The sequence below is a fragment of the Cricetulus griseus genome, chromosome 7 (assembly GCF_003668045.3).
Source record: "Cricetulus griseus strain 17A/GY chromosome 7, alternate assembly CriGri-PICRH-1.0, whole genome shotgun sequence".
NCBI classification, from domain to species: domain Eukaryota; kingdom Metazoa; phylum Chordata; class Mammalia; order Rodentia; family Cricetidae; genus Cricetulus; species Cricetulus griseus.
Window position 1 is genome coordinate 85879370 of NC_048600.1, and position 16985 is coordinate 85896354.

At 51.1% G+C, this 16985-nt stretch overlaps 2 protein-coding genes across 2 annotated transcripts in view; one reads left to right on the forward strand and one right to left on the reverse strand.

Moving 5' to 3' along the window:
* The first annotated feature begins 4865 nt into the window (after positions 1-4865).
* On the forward strand, positions 4866-8116 carry Pimreg (PICALM interacting mitotic regulator). Its single transcript, XM_035447469.1, has 4 exons — positions 4866-5150; positions 6752-7026; positions 7440-7535; positions 8083-8116. Exons 1-4 carry the CDS (start codon positions 4866-4868, stop codon positions 8114-8116), a joined length of 690 nt encoding a protein of 229 aa, XP_035303360.1.
* Positions 8117-13240: 5124 nt separating this feature from the next.
* Pitpnm3 (PITPNM family member 3) overlaps positions 13241-16985 on the reverse strand; it is a 68143-nt gene continuing 64398 nt past the window's right edge. The window contains exons 18-20 of the mRNA XM_035448128.1: positions 16520-16703; positions 14020-14148; positions 13241-13546 (exon numbers count right to left, since the gene is read on the reverse strand). Coding sequence (XP_035304019.1) covers positions 13241-13546; positions 14020-14148; positions 16520-16703 — 619 coding nt within the window. The remainder of the gene's footprint in view (positions 13547-14019; positions 14149-16519; positions 16704-16985) is intronic.

The window sequence follows — 16985 nt, forward strand, 5'->3', positions numbered from 1 at the left end:
AAGTCCTGATTTCCATGAGGACTCCTTGCCTTAAAGGACCACAAGCCTAGACCAACTGGTCAGATACAGAGTATGAAACTTGGAATTCTAGAAAGCCCTTCCTGAGTGGCATCTCCCCAACTCGGGGCTGGTTTCCATCCCAGTCTTGGGGAGCAGGTAAGACTGAAGGCCTTTTCCTTTTCTCTTCCATCTTTCTTTAGCCACATGGCAGCGTAATGGGGCATGTGTGCTGAGCGGATAGAACGGATAGTCAATGTGATTACCATGACCATGTAGTGGGCCGAGAACATAGGCCAGGGCCAGGCACTGACTCCGAGCTCCCTGCAGTAGTCTCCCCTGACATGGAGGATGGCCTTGTGCATTGCTTTATAATGACTCGTTATAATACAGTTTCTCCTTGGGACATTTCACTACCCTGATCAGATGCACAATGGGAGAAAAGGACCTGGTTGTGCTCCTTTTCACACTTGACACTTTGCTATTGTCTCTGTATCTTACTTTGCAGAGAGTCAAAAAGCAAACAGCAAAGAGAAGAGGCAAAGGAATTCTGAGGTGCAGACTTCGCTGCTGATGGGGATGCTCCATTGTCTATTCAGGCCATAGCCTCCAATCTTTTCAAAGCCTTTATTGGACTACAGTTCCGGTCACATGCTCCTCTCTTCAAAGCCAGCTGACTTCCCAACCCAGATCTATTCTAAGCCCCTGCCCTAACCTGGGCCTCTGCTCCTACCTATCCCACCCCACCCCTGGCCATGCCCTCTGCTTCTCTCTGCCTTAGTCCAGTCAGTCCTGGAATGTGGCAAGGTCTCTGACATCACTCTCCACCCAGTGCCTCAGCTAGAATGTCACATATTTGGAAAAGCCACCCAACCTCCAACCCCAGTAAGGTCCCTGGGTCCCCTTCACTTTCCATGGCCCCTGGTTCTTCATGTCCATGGCATTCTGCACATAGTAACTGTTGGGTGTCAGTTTTTTCTATGAGATGTGATAAATCCAGGGGTGGAGATGCTAGTGAAAGCTTTGTGGCTGGAGAGGAAGCTGGGAGAGAGGGGGCTGCTGAAGCACCCTCCCCCCCTCCCTCCTCAGCAGAGGAAAAGGTGGAGCTGAGCCCCACTTGTGCTACTTGCTGCATTGTTCTCCTCCAATGGAGCGGGAGACCCTGCACCCACCACTCATCTAAGAGTCATGCCTGTGTGGAGCCCCCACCCCCACCTCCAACAGCCACTCTCCATGCAAGGCTGAAGGGAGCAACTTCCCATTCAGAAGAAAATACTTCTTCTGCCTTCTTTCGTTGCCATGGAGACTTCCCTTCATTAACCTGGTCTGCCAGTTATGTCTCCAAGTGGCAAAAGGGGAGAGAGCTGCAAGCCCTGAGAATACTTGCTACACACATGCATGCACGCACACATTCCAGATGCTTGGCAAGGATGTGTGACCCGAAGACAGGAACACCGAGCTCAGAGGCAGAGACCCAGGATCTCGCCTGTCTGAATCTCCAGCTTCGTCATCAGTAATGAGAATAAAAATAGATCTGACTTCCTAGAGCTGCAGTGAGAACTGAGAAGGAAGCATATCGATACACTTAGCTGAGTGTCTGACACGTGGTAAGGACTCAGAAAATATAAGCTATTATTATGAATGCCTTGACACGCCAGGCGCTGCAGCAGGTGCTGAGGAGATGAATGTGGCGAAGTACTATTTGAGAGATCCATTCCCCAGTGTTTCATCTTCATTGAGACATTCCCTCGCTTTGAACTCTGCCTTCATAGAAACCACTCTCTCTTCCTCCATCTGATTCATTGCATGTAGCTTCTGATTGTGATCGCAAATACAAGTGTCATAAGCAGGTTGAGAGTCCTGGTAAACAGTCCCAGGGAGGAGAGGCTGGAGGACAAAGCAACAAGCCCATGAGAGCGGTGGCTTGCAAACCACAGCCTACACCCATTGTTTACCCGGGTGCAATAAAACCCCACAGAGCACATCACACAGTCACAAGCCACTCTCCAAAGAAGACTTATTTGGGATTGCATGTGTGTGTGTTTGTCAGGTTTCTTACTGAGAGTGGCCTTGAACATGATATGCCTTGTGCAAAAATGGCAAACACACATTGGCAAAGACGCATGCCTATAAAAACATAAATATGAGCATAAGCTCTGCCTGCCTTGGGCAGCTCATTCCCTGGGTCTCAGGTTTAGATAACATGTGGTTCGTTCTCTGCCTGATTATTAGAGATTTGATGTGGAAATATTCATCTCTCCAGACACGCTGTACTTGAGTCCCAGTTTCAGCCTATTTTTAGAACAGAGTTTAATAAATCACAAGTTCCCACTTGTAAGATTAGGGAGACCTGTAAGGGGGGTTGGGAAAACTAGGGTGGCTCCAACTTGGGTTTGTTAGCTCTCGGTAGCCAGCAGTTTGTGATAGGACCCAGGAGACTGCTGGCTTCAGAAGTCAGGGGAAAGATCCAGGCTGGGGAAGGAGGTGTAAGGTCTGAGAAGCAGCAATGAAGGAGTCAACCTGGTCCACATAGATGGTGCTCCTGTGTAGACAGCGTTTGGATCCTTCACCCTGTTGCATATTCACAATGAGTGAAATGTGACCAGCCTAAACTCTATACCATAGCCACCTCAAAGAGTTGTATGTCATTGGGGATAAAATGGGTTCATGAAAGTGCTATATACTAACCAATCATCATAGAGGGTTGGGAGGTGAACACAGAGGCTCAGGGAGAGGGTCAAACAATCCAGATACCAGGAGGAGGCCTGAAGAGTCTCTAGGAGTCCTACCCCAAACTTGGGCAAGGATGGGAAGGGAGAGGAGAGATAAGGCTTCTTGGAGAAGCAGGTAAGAGGGCCCCATTGTGCTGGAACAACTGGGCCCCTTGATCTCAATATTGGAGAGGCTGAGCCAGGAATGTGGCCAGTAAGAGCCCATCAAAAAAAAAAAAAAAAAAAAAAGGACAGATAGAGAGACAGAGACAGACTGACGGAGAGGTGGGGGAGAGATAGTTCAGTCCTTAAAAGCACTACTGCTCTTGCAGAAGGACCTGAGTCTGATTGTCAGCACCCACATGGGGTGCCTCACAACCACCTCTAACTCCAGCTCCGGAGGGTTTGACTTCCTTTTCTGCCTCACACCCCCACCCGGACCCTGCAAACACTCCCATGCATGAATCCACACAGAGACACATAATTAAAAACAAAAATAAAATCTTAAAAATAAAAAAGCATTGTCCCAGCATAGATATGGACTTCAAGAGCCCATTCCACATAGAGGAATACTCCCTGAGCCTAGACACAAAGGGGTGGGCCTAGGCCCTATACCAAAGGATACAATAGACTCTGATGACACCGTATGGAAGGCCTCACCATCCAGGGCAGCAGAAAGGATATGTGATAGGTAGGGTTTTAGTTGGGGGGGGAGTGGCAGGGGAGGAGGGAGGAGAGGAAACTGGGATTGTCATGTAAAACAATCTTGTTTCTAATTCAAATAAAAAATAAAAATAAATAAAATAAATAAAAAAGCAGAACATCAAAACAACAAAAATAAAAACTGGTACATGGGAGAAATCATAGCAGGCTGTTTGTTGTTGTTGTTGTTGTTGTTGTTGTTGTTGTTGTTGTTGTTGCTGTTGTTGTTGTTTTAAGCTTGCTGGGAAACTAAGGGAAAGATGGAAAGATGTCTGGGGCAAGACCAAGCGGAGGACCTGACTTAACGGGTGGAGAGGTGGTTCTACAGTCTGCCCCCTCCTCTGAGATGTGCTTTCTTGGGTGCCAGCCGGGTGGTGAGTTTGAGGAAATGACAGGGGCTGGGCGGTCTCTCAGGAAGGAAGAGGTTCAGGCGGGGGAATTTGAAACAAAACTTCCCAGGGAACGCAGAGTTCGGCAGTCCCAGCCGAACATTCTACAAAACTACTGGATGCGGGAAGTTAGGTGGGGTGAAGGACGGAAGGGATGCCCTGGGTGGCCGTGACCTGCGCTCTCGCAGCATCCCGCAGAGCAGCCTGACCGTAGGCTCTGGGAAGGGCCTGGACATGCGATGGACAAAGCGCGACCACTGGGAGGTGGCAAGGGGACTGGGCGGTGACTGACTGCTGGAACCTTTGCTGCGATCCAGGCGGGGGTCCCCAGAGATGTATGGGCGTGGCCCGGCCAATCCCAAAGCACGATTTATGGTCGCGAGAGAAACAGACCAATCGGAATTCAGGGGAGGTGGCGGCGGAGGGCTGATAGGGCCAATGGGCTGCGAGCACCAGGCTGGGGCGGGGCCGCGCGGAGTTTCAAATCTGCAGCGGTGGGCGAGGAGCGGGTGTTGATCTTCGGGTCCCCGGTATCAGAAAGGGAGGTGAGCGCACGGGGACATCGAAGGGCTTGGGGGGCGGGGTGCGGGGGGGACTCACGGGCAGCTCTGAGAGCGGAGCGGGCCAGGAGCTCTAGACAGGACCCGCAACGCAAAGGCGGTGTCTGGAAATTTAAAGCACCTTATCGGATTCGAGGCTTTGGCGGGGTGGCCAGAGTCTGCTCCATAGAGGAGCACGAATTTGTGAAAGAGCCGCTTGCTGATGGTGTCCTGCATAAGCGCCGAGACTCGGTAACCTCTGTGCCTCTCCGCTGAGCCTTAGTGAAGGAGGCTGGGATGGAAGTCAGACAATTTGCCGCCTTACAGTCGAGGCAGCTGCTGACCATGACGCCATGGTCATCTTTCTGGCATCCACAATTGCGCAACAGGCCCACCCAGATATGTTCCACTTCATCCCTTCCCCAGTTCCCAGGGTCTCTGACGCCTGGGAAATAGGGCCAGGGAGTATTCTGTTGACCTTTTGACCTCTCCAGGAACTAACCAGCAGAGGAGACTGGACCAAGCACATGGCGTCTCAGTGGCAGGGCATGACGGCCTCCATGCGCAGAAGATCACTCCTAAAAGAGGAACATCTAGAGAAGACGGTGACCCGGTCTGCTGAGGGCCATCAGGAGACTGGTCCCCTGGGCTCCCTGTGCAGACAGTTCCAAAGGAGGCTGCCACTGAGAGCTGTCAGCCTCAACCTCGGCACTGGCCCCTCCTGGAAACGCCTGGAAACCCCAGAGCCAGAGCAGCAGGGTCTTCAGGCTGCAGCTCGTTCCGCCAAAAGTGCTTTGGGTGCTATGTCCCAGGTAACAGTGACACCACTAGCCATTTGTTTACAGAAGTGTGCTATCCTCAGGAAGGCCCCAAGAATATAGAGTCAGTGGGGTCTTGGAGTTTGATTAGGTCCTGGCAGTTTCCCCCAACACCCTCAGTCATTCTGGCACATAATAGTTTTCCAACAAATCAGTGAGTGAGTGAGAAATCTCATGGAAGAAATTGATGCTCTCCGTGCAAGGTAACCTGCTGTGCCCTATGAGAGGAAATTGCAAGAAATGGCTAACTATAAAGAGATGCCAGTCTCAAGCTTAGTGGATAAAGACTCCCTAGAATAAAGACTTCCAAGATAACTCGGGAAAGGGGCGGTATATGGAGGCGCAGGACCAGGAGGATGGTGTGAGTCCAGCCTGGATGCTGAAGTGGCCTTGGTGTGAGGACTAAGTCACAGTGAGTGGGGACAGGGATGGTGTGTGATGACCCCTGTCTAGATTCTCCCAGTCAGACTACTTATTTCACTTTGGCTGTCAGCTACTTGGTGGGAAAAGGCAGAGGAGCAGGGCTTGCAGAAGGGTGCAACTTCTTGAGCGGTTCAGAGGCAGATTTGAGGGGTGGTGTCTGGGTGCAGTGTGCCCAGGAGCAGACATCTTTTTTAATGTTTATTTAAATGTTTGCGTTTATTTATGGGAGGAGAATTCACGTAATGGTATTCGTCTGGAGGTCAGAGAACAACGTGCAGAAGTACGTTCTCTCCTTCCACCTTGTGGATTCTGGGGATCAAACTCGAGTTGTCAAATTTTGGTGGCAAGAACCTCTACCTGATGAGCTATCTCACTGACCCCACACAGGTCTTTAACCCTGGAGTGGAAGATGCGGGCAGGTGTGCCCTGGAAAGGGCAGCAGCTATGAAAATGAGAATACCTGCAACGAGAGAAGCGGGGGGGGGGGGGCATCTCCCTGGGCATTCTGGTGGTGTGGAGAGAGAGCAGAGGCTCTTGGCAATGCTACAGAGAGGCCTCCTAGCCAAAGTCTAGCTCTGACTTGGAAGAGCCCTAAGATTGCTTTCAACAAATATAGCTCAGAGCAATGAAATGTGACATCTTGTCTAAGGTCACCCAACTCATCAAACTTACCTTGGGCCTTGCTCCAACCTCTGGGCTCTGATTTGCCAAGACAAAGGCAATCTAAGCAGAACTGTTTGATCAGGCCACATGTAAAAGATCCAAGGGTTGGGACTCGGCCCTGTAGATTATAGGGAGCCATAGAAGGGGTTATGATCAGAACTGTCATTGAAGGATCTGTGTGGACTAAGATGGAGGAGGGAAGAGAAGGAATGAGAGCAGAGGGGGATGGCAAGGGGTCCAGTAGTCAGGAAACTGTACCTCCCTCATTGTCTGGGTTAGTCTCTCCCAGAGGGCTTCAAATGTGGAGCCATCTTCTTGCGACTACCTGTTGTGTCCCTGCGCTGGGCCTCTGGGAAGGTCTTATAGGGAATCATACTCACTCTTAAGACTAACAGCAGACTGTATTAGTGGGACAGACCCTAGGATGGAGGGATAGCAAAAGGCTGGCAGCCCACCTTGGTCCTGTCTCTGCTAACCTCTGCTAACCTTCCCACATGAACCCATCACAGAGGATCCAGGAGTCCTGCCAAAGTGGCACCAAGTGGCTAATGCAAACACAGGTCAAAGTGAGGAGAAAGCGAGGAGCCCAGAAGGACAGAGGATCCCCGCCCAGTCTGAGCCAGAAGAACACTCGGCTATACAGGGCCAACCGGGATGCCAGAGTCGGGGGACATCCTCGCCTCTCTGGCCAGATGGGTCCACATGCCCATCGACGTCATCGGCTAAGGAGGGAGGCTGCCCTCCAGAGCCCCTGTTCCTCCACAGAACCTCTCTGCTCTCCCAGGCAAGTAGTCTCCGAGCCCAGTGTGATTTCCCTTTCTGTCCCACAAGTCTCCTCAGTGTTACCTAGGGTGAGGACACTCTGACCTGTCATATCCCTGTTCTGGCTCAGATCTGCCCCAGAGCTAGTGAGGACCTGAAGGGGAAAAAACCTCTCCAGAACTGTTTCCCTACCTGTGAAAGGGACAGGAGATGAGTTCTACTCCATTCTAGATAGGAAACATCTAGAAATCCCAGGCACTGGTGCAAGGCCAGCAGCAACCGTCATCTGACTACAAAATAATTTTCCATGGCTCAGCCTCACAGGTTTGCATGTCACATGCTGCAGTGAGGCTCTAGTGAGGCTTTCCCAGTCACCCGGGGTTGCCTGGCCCCTGCTCTGGGCTCTTGCTAACCCCTGCATCCTCTTGTGTTCAGTGAGTCTGACAGTGACCTAGAGCCTGTGGGGGCTGGAATCCAGCATCTCCAGAAGCTGTCACAAAAGCTGGACAAAGCCATCAAGGCTGAAGAGAGGTGAGCTGCATCCTGGGGTGCATCAGGGTGAAATGGCCATGGGCCCCTTGAGCCATACTGTATTTCTAGAGAGGGTTCTGGTTCCAACACCAATCTGCCACATGACCAAGACCAGTCCCTGTCCCTCTGGGCTTCAGTCTCCTGGGATGATGGTGGAGGATGCACTATGAGTCCTCCAGGCCTTGAACCCTCACCCTTGCCTATCACATTGAATTTCACATGTGGCTAGGTGGTTGCCTGCTTCCTGAGAGACATTCCCTTCCTCCAATACCTTTTGTGACTCCTCTATACCCTGTCTACCCATGGACTTGGCAAAAGTAACATGGACTCCCTGATCTATCTGCTCAGGATTCCAACCTGGAAGCAGAGCCTTTGAAAAATGTGTTCCCATTTGTATAATGGCCACAAAGGGTTCTGAGTCCATATGACCTCTGTGGCCATGTTCCCACCACGCTTCCAGGTTCTGGTCTTGTCTAGTCTGGGTTGGGATGCCTTCAGAACAGGAAGCATCCCAGGTCATCAGTCCCTCCCCCTTCTCTATCCTTAGTGGTGACATGACTGTCTCCCTTATTCGTGAATGAGGACAGCAAGCATCTTACAGGTAATGTCCCCCTCTCTCTTTCTCAGTCTTCTCCTCCTCTGTCACCTCCTCCTTCTCTACATGTAAATATTCATGCACACTTGCAGGAGTGCTAAAGAATGAATGGATTGAGAAAACCGCAGAGTAGGAAGTATCTGGGTCTTCTACTTCCCTCAGCCCAAGCTGCTACCCGTACTGATCACATCAGAACCCTGTGATTTCAAAGGACTGAAAGCCACCTTCCAGCTTTTGATTTGGAGAGAAGGGCTATAGCTTCCTCCATCTCCTGCCTTGAGAATAGGAAGAAGCACAATGGAAGTTCTGTCTTACAGGAAACAGGCCACCACGATGTCCGTGCCACCCACCCACGAACTTCCAGGAGGCAGCACTGGGCTCACCAGCATCACCAGGCCACTGCTAACAAGGACTTGATTAACATGGGATTCAGAACCCTTCTATTTCAGCAATGTCTGGGCCCACTGGTAACCACTGGCCACAGCCCAAAAGTGATTCAGGAAGACCTTAAAGAGGGGATAGGAACTGCCCATGCTCCCCCCAGGGGACTCATACCCACCCTGCTCTTCAGCTCACAGTGACCCATCAATATTAGGAATGTACCTTAAGATGCTAGACAGTTCTGAGCTGTGTCACTGGGACCAAAGCCCTGCAGGAGTCATACCATGAAACCATCCCCTTTATTCCCAGTGACGTGATTCTTGGAGGCCCACTATTACTCCTGCTCCCACAGGGCCCCACAGGAAGAGAGGGGATATTTGTAAACCGTGCAAGCCTGAGCTCTTGCTTATCAGCTCAGTGTGGGGTACTGTGGGCATGCAGGGAAAAGAACACTGTCCATGACCAGTTTCCGCTCTTTGTAAATTATTTAAGAAATCTGCTATGTCATTTTATTAGAAAGATACCAGAATGTCAGCCTCCCAAATCACATTGCTTTTTCGTAATAAAAATTTGCTTTTGACACTTGGCATTTTTTGAATGCACACACTCTGACACTGCACTGCATGACACAGCCATAGATCTGGAGCTCAGCTTTGTGACCCCCATCCCCTCGGCTCCTGTTCTTCTCTCAGAAAGAACCAAAGCAAAAGAAAATGGCTCAGTGGTTAAGAGCACTGATTATTCTTCCAGAGGACCCCATTTCTATTCCCAGCACCCACACGACAGCTCACAACTCCAGTTCCAGGGGACCTGACACCATGCAAAACACCAATGCACATAAAATAAAAATAAAGAAATTAAAGAAAACCTTTTTCAACTTATCCCAAAACGAAACACATGTTAAAGGCAAATAAGGTTTTTATTTAAGTGACAATGTTTCAGAGTTAAAAACAGCTCACATCAAAATCAAGACCAATTGTAAAAATCTTTTAACTCCACAATGCTGTTTTTGTCTTGTTAGAAATTGGATATTTTACATTTTCTTTTCTAACGGATTTTGTACAAGGCAGCCATGAGGACTATAATAAGCCTTTTCTAGCACAGAACCAGCCGTCACAGAGAGTACTGGAAGTTACACATGGGACAGGCAGACCGCAGACAAGGTCAGACTGGCTGCCACCACTGAGTAAACAAAGAGAAAAGAACAGTGGGTCTGGGTCTGAGGGGGCATGTCCCACGCTAGCCACTGGTGTCCCCCACCTCTTCCTCGCCACCACAGAGTGAAGTCAAATTCTGATTTTCTTCCCAACCTCCCTGTTAGTTTCCCAGCAAGGTCAGAACTCAGCAGGGCTTTGCTACTTGTACTCAACACTTAACTTGGATGTATAAGAAATTCCTCCCTGGCCCAGAAGGGAAAGAAAATGGGAGATATATATACATACATATATATGTATGTATGTATACATATATATATATTTTTTTATTTTCCAGAGCACTTGGAATGGAACCCCCCCGGGATTCCGCTGGAAAGTGGTTGTTTAAGGCGGGGTCAACTGCAAGACTCCTACAGTCAGGGGCCCCTCCCGGAGGGGGCTTCACCTGAGCTGGATGGAGAGTATGCCTGCAAAAGTGGCACCTCCTCTAGACCTGGACGCACTGGTCTGGCAGGGTCCATTCCTCAATGAAAGCTAAGTGCCATGTTTTGTCTGCAGGATACTTCCGGGGCACAGCTCTGGGCTGCAAAGTGCCCCAAGTACAGTTTAAAAACCATTAGGTACAGCCTTCCCTCCTTCTGAGAACCACCCCAATCTTAGGAATACCGGGGTTCAGATACATTTGTTGTAGCCCAGCACCCAGGCAGGAAGGCTGTTCGTCTGAATGCATGAAAATAATTTATTTCTTAAAAAATATGTTGTGATGCTTCGGGGAGGGGTCAGTCTTTGGGGGTGAGGGGCATGATCCTGAAAGAGCAGACTCCAGCAACCCACAACAGGACAAGGGATAAAGGAAGGTGTCAGGCATCCCTCAGCCACGTCAGGACAGCCACCACACGGGAAGAACAAACATGCCACTCAGATACAGGAACTTTGGTCAAGCAGGAACATGTTTCCAGCAGCTGGAGAGCAGGCACACCAGGAGCTAAAGGTTGCTAGAAAACAGCTAGATGGGGTGTCACAAAACTACTGGAGGAGGCAACAGCACTCCCCTCTGGAAAACACTAGGAAACAGCTCCTTTTGTCTCTGACCTAACTGAACACAGCACTAGTGAAAGCACACATGGAGTACAGTTGCCAGGAAGCAATACTGAGCTGTTCACTCAACAGAGCAGCGAGTGCGCACTTCACCCGCATTGGCCACAGCTCCTAGGGTGGTAGTCACAACACCTGTACACTAGCAGCATCTCAAAAGGGGTCACCCAGGCCCCAATGTGGGGCTCTAGCAAAAAAAGGGGTGGGGCCTCTGGCTGACTCTGACCCACAGAGCCCTGTCACTGGCTCCAGTCTCCCTGGGGGGTCCCTCATTCACACATACACTCAGCCTGGGGTTCTCAGAAAAGGAAGAAGCGCTTATCATTTGAAAGTTAGACTCGGTGGCTCCTGCTGAGAGAAGACAAAGGGCTGTGAGAGAATCAATCGGGTGTATCCAAACTCAAATCACAGCATTCAGGGGAAAGGGCTGCAACTCAGGTGGCTATGCCATATGATCTGGTGACAAAAGATAGGCAAGAATGATGGGGGTATGAACTTCTAAGAGGAATGGTGGTGGGGGCAGGTATGAACTTCTAGGAGGAATGATGCGAGCAGGTATAAACTTCTAGGAGGAATGATGGGAGCAGGTATGAACTTCTAGGAGGAATGATGCGAGCAGGTATGAACTTCTAGGAGGAATGGTGGTGGTTGCAGGTATGACCTTCCAGGAGGAATGATGGGGGGCAGGTATGAACCTCTAGGAGGCGGGACAGAAAGAGAAGCTAAAGCTGGTCCCATACCTCCTTGCCCTGTCTGCAGCCCCCTGGCAGTGATGGGCTCAGTTTGCCAACTGCAGTGCTGATGGTTCAGTAGAAGAGCTGGCAGATAGGATGGGATGGGCCGAGGGAACAGGAGCTGGCAGGCTGGAGAAGACATTTGAGTGGAAACAGCAGGGTGGGGACTGGGAGCCCACAGCCCCTCCAGCCCAAGTGAGGCACCCAGTTTGCTGGGCAACTCACAACATGGTGCCAGCCACCCCCATCAGCAGCCGCCACAGGCTGCATGGGAGCTGCAAGAGGTAGACATTGAACAGAAGCGACACTGAGCTGACAAGTGCCTGCTGTGTACACAGATATTTGGCTCTGGCCTCACTGGCAGCCCAGGGGGTTCTAAGATACCCAGCTGGCCATACAACAGGTATCAGCCTGGGCCAGGGAGCAAGGGCAGACTGTGCCGAGGCCAGGGTCTTGGCAGCAAAGAAACATCCCCTGTCACCATCCTAAGGGGTCTGACTACCCTAGAGGAGGTTCTAGGCTCAAACCAAACTGAGTGGCCAGGGAGGGGAAGAGAATACAACAGCTTGAGCCAATATTCCATGAACCTCCAGAACCCAAGATCTCAGCTCTATGTGCTCCAGAAACCTAAAGAGAAAAAGTCAGTCTGAGCAGAGCTATGGAAGGGGCAGCCATGTTGTCCCCTTTGTTGGTGGAAGGAAGAAGTTTCTGTTTCCCTCAGTGTACACAAGCCAGCATGTTCTCCATGAAGTAGTACCTTCCTTCCTCTGAGGTCTGGGTTCCCTTTCAGCCTCACCCCAGAATCTTTCTCTCCCAGAGTGGGGAGGGATGGGATGAGGAGGAGGCTCACTGGGCATTCTGCAAACCCCCAGAGAGCAGAAATGCTTGACAGCCTGGGAGTCAAACCTAGGACCCATCTCAGCCAGGAGGCCCTTTTAGTTACAGAAAAAGGCAGGGCCCAAAGATGATATGCTACAGACTCAAGGGCACACAGCCAGACCAACTCTGGCCAGAGTCCAAGGCTGCAGCCTCTCGGGGAAATGTACAAGGCAAGACTCAAGGAAGAGGGACATCTGTCTTCAAGGGCTACAGGAGAATAAAGATACTGAGAACAAGAAGGGGAACAAAGAACAGCTGTGAGGCGGACAGTCAGCACCAGACCCGATCGATCCCCAGGGTTGTGGACAGACGCCGCATACATAGATTGAACCCAGGGAAAGTCCTCTCCCGTAAAGTGATCTCACTGCGTCATAAGACAGCCAGCCCCAAAGTGGTGACCCAGATGTCACAAGGAGGGCAGGCACAAATACCACTCACTCCTCTACACACAGTCAAGTTGCTGCACCTGCAAGCTGCTGGGGACGAACACCTGTCCGGCCGTGTGCCCAGCGCTGGGGGCTTCTCTGGTTTGAGCCTGCCTAGCGCGGCTACAGAAACCTTGGGACTCGAAAAGATGGTCGACTTTACCCAAACACTGGGCACAGGCAGGCTTGACCCAAAGGTCACACTCACACATCACTCCTGACTCGGGCTTGTGGACACAGGCATGGGGAGATGGATTTCACCCCATCGCAGCCCAGAGAGCTCCCCAATGTCAGGGCAAGGTCCCTCCCTGCTCTGGTCGGACACTGCTGGACAGACACGGGAGGGAAAAAGCAGGAAAACGCCTGTGTCAGGGAGAAGGCAACCCTTCCCTTCCCTGCAGGCTGCCTAGCTGTCCCCACTGTTCTGAGCACCGCCCACCCCTCAGGGCACCGACTCGAACTTAGGGGGGCCACGCGCCCAGCTGAGCGCGGGCAGCGGCCGCTCATGGTCCTTGTCGGACTCAGGCTGGCTTTGTGCCCGCTCGGGCTTAGGGTTAGGGGCCGGTGGGTCTGGCTGCTGCACCGACATGGTCCTGCGCAGGTGGTTGCGCTTGCGCAGAAACTCCGGTTGAGCGTGCAACCCGAAACTGCCCTTGCGCAGGATCATGCGCGAGTTATTCTTCTTGGGGCGCGAGCGGTGGCTGGCCTCCAGTGCCGCCAGGTGTGCGGCGTAGCCTTCACTCAGGAACTGTGGAGGGGACAAGCATCAGGCTAGCACCTGACCCTGTATCCCAACATCGCCACTTCCCTGGGGCATCCTCCAAGAGAATCTGTAGCTTCTCGGGGACCCCAAAAGCAGTGGCAGGGAGACTCATTACAGTTCTAGGGTTCCCTTGGGCCACTAAGTACATCTGTACCCCTGCACTCTGACACAATCCCAGGCTCTTTCTGACTGTCCTTCGTCGTCCTCCCCATCCCTTCCCGGAGGCCAGCATTGCCCTGGAGTCTAAGTTTGCCGCTCATCTCCAGGGCCCCATCATTCTGTCATTCAGAATGGTACTTGGTCTGCTATAAACAGTCATTGCCATTTCCCCTTCCCCTAGATGCAGGATTCTCCCCTGCATCCAGCAGGGGGCCTGGCCCAAAGCATTGCTAAATGAATGAGCAAGTAACTGAATGATCAGGAGCTGCCCTTAACGCCTTTCCCCGGCCCTCACACACCTGGCACTGGGTTTGGTACTTCTTGGTGGGCCGGCCCACAATGAAGATCTGGGATGCAGGGAGGCCCAGCACACTGTAGACAGAGATGTCTTTCGTGGAGCCGTAGGCAGCAGTAATTTTGATGAAGCACTAAAAAACAAAGCAAGCTGGTGAAGGAGGAAGGCCTAAAGAGAGCCTGCTGGGGAACCCTTCATCTACACTCAGACAACCACCCATCAGTTCACCTTTGCTAGGAGCCATGCCCCAGATGACTGCCCCTCTCACCCAGTTCCTCACGTAGATCTGAGGTAGGGTTCTATGGTTCTACCAGGGAATGGCTACATTACTTGCTGACACCACTACCCAGTTCCAACCCCCCACTCCCACCTACCTACTCGCCTGCCCCACACACCTCCCAAATACCCTCCCTCCTTTACTTTGCCAGTGTGTTCTCCAGTGAGCTGCCAGAGGGATCCTTCTACAACCCAAATTAGATGATGTGTCCAAACACCCCCCCCATTGCTCCACACTGCCCTCAGCAGAGAGCCCAAGATCTTGATCTGGTTTCCAGGGTTTCTAAACCACCAAGTTTGGATCCCTCATGACCTCTAAGGTCTCAGATCCCACCGGTCCTTGATTTGACCCTGCCTGCAATACCCCCATCCTGTATGCCTTCAGCTCTGAGAACACCCCAGGCTACTTCTCACTCCTGCACTTTTGCATCTGGTGAAAGTTGTCAAAATCATAATGGAATCACTTGGGCCAACCCCATCAAAAAAACACCAAGCCAAGAGATTATGAAGGAGATGTTCACACCCATGATGACCTGTTTCTCTCTCTCTCTCTCTCTCTCTCTCTCTCTCTCTCTCTCTCTCTCTCACGCACGCACGCGCGCGCACACACACACACACACACACACACACACACACACACACACACAATCTTCCAGGACTACAACCTTACACAAAAGCCTGCAGTGGCCAGGCATGGTGGCACATGCCCCTAATTCCAGCACTTAGGAGGTAGAAGCAGATGAATCTTTGTGAGTTTGAGGCCACCCTGGTTTACACTGGGAGCCCCAGGCAAGCCAGAGTTACACAGTTCGACCTGGTCTAAAATATAAAAATTAACTTGTAAGAAGGAGACAGCAATCTCACACAGCAATATTTCTCTAAGAACATATTTGCTCAGCACCTGTCCGTTCACCCTCAGACTGAGGTCGTCATTGTTATTACTTGTTATGGCCAAACAGTATTGTCTAAGGATGTATTTTGTCATCCTCCTCCATTATTGCCTTTAAAAATCTCCCTTGCCTCAGCCTCTTTGAGTAGTCCCATAAACCACTATGGCACATGTATCCTCCCACAGAGCTATTTCCAAATAAAGCTTGATTTCACTTCCATCCTAACTTCTTTGTATTTCCCCAGGTCCAGCACATTCCGTTTCATTGTCTACCTGACAACTTATACTCATATGTCAAGACTAAGCCCAGAAGTTATTACCTACTAGAATCCACTCGGGCTTTCCCAGGCGAACCTAAGTCCTTGCTCCTCTGTTTGCCAATATTGCCCTGTTTCTGCCACACACCAGTAATTGTCAATTTACATGCCTTTCTTTCTCTAGATCAGCGATTGGCAGACTTTTTTCTTCGAAAAGCCAAATAGTAAATATTTTAGGCTTTGAGCTCTGCCACAGCAACTTGACTCGGCTCTTTCACTGCATCGCAAAGGCAGCCACAGACAATACATAAACAGATGAGCTTGGCTGGGTGCCAATAAAACTTTATTTATGGACACTGAAATTTGAACTCATGTAATTTCCATTTGCCTACTCCTGCTTTTCCATTTTCCATCTGTGAGTCAGTCAATCAGTCTCTCTCTCTCTCTCTCTCTCTCTCTCTCTCTCTCTCTCTCTCTCTCTTTCTCGCTCTCTCTCTCTCTCTCCTTCACCCCCTCCCCCACTCCCAGCCCCACAGGGTAAGGATTTCATGGAGGGCTTGCACAAAGATGTCCCAGCCTCCTCCCAGAGTTTCTGCTGCCTGGCTGAGCCTAGGAATTTGCCTTTTTTTTTTTTTTTTTTGATTCCTAGGTGCAGCTAGAGAATCACAGCTCTAGGCAACAGATTCAGGAAAGTAGGCTAGAAACGCCAGCACCTTGCAGTGAGGAACACAACAAAGCCTGAAGGTCTCAATAGGCACTGCGATATCTATTGAAGGAATAGCCAGATGTAGAGACAAGAATTTAGGTCTTGGAGTCAGGAGAAGATAAAGCGTGAATATCTGTCAATAAATGTAATACCTGCCTCCTAGGTCTGTTAAGACGACCCAGTGAGAGCCATGATGCCAACAAAATGCTTTTCCCTTCCCTACACCAGCAGAGGCTCCCGATGCCCAACCCCTTGGGATTGAAAAAAGAGTGGACAGGGTCCAGAGTTAACTCCCCCATGAGTAATGGAGGCCTGCAGCTGAGGCCCCGCCTTTCTCATGGGTGTGGCCACAGTCCCGCCCCAGTCCCACACTCACCTCCTGCATGAGGTTGCGAAGGAAGATTGCCTTTTGCCTCAGCGGATCATGTACGAGTCCGTCCGAGAAGAAGATCATGCCCTGTGGGAAGTTGTGCTGGGACAGCCACGACACTACCCGCTGCTTCTGCATGTCCGGCCGCCCGGTGATGTAAAGGATCATGTAGCCCAGGTCCTGCCAGTGCCTGGCGAGATGGCATTGCTGGGTCCGGCTGGGCCCCTGCAGGCAGCCCAATGCCCAAGTACCTGTCCAACAGCTGCTGCCCTCAGGAGAAGCCAGAGGTAGTAGTAAGGGGGCTCTTAAGTCCTCCCTCCCGGTAGGTGAGTAGTGTACATTACCTCTGGATGGACCATAAGGACTGGTCCAATCTGGTTCCTCACCTTTACCTCTCCTGCTTCTGCTTTCTCCACTAACAAGAGAGCTTCCAATACTCCAAGGCCAGAGGCTTCAGTGCCTGGTCCTTAGT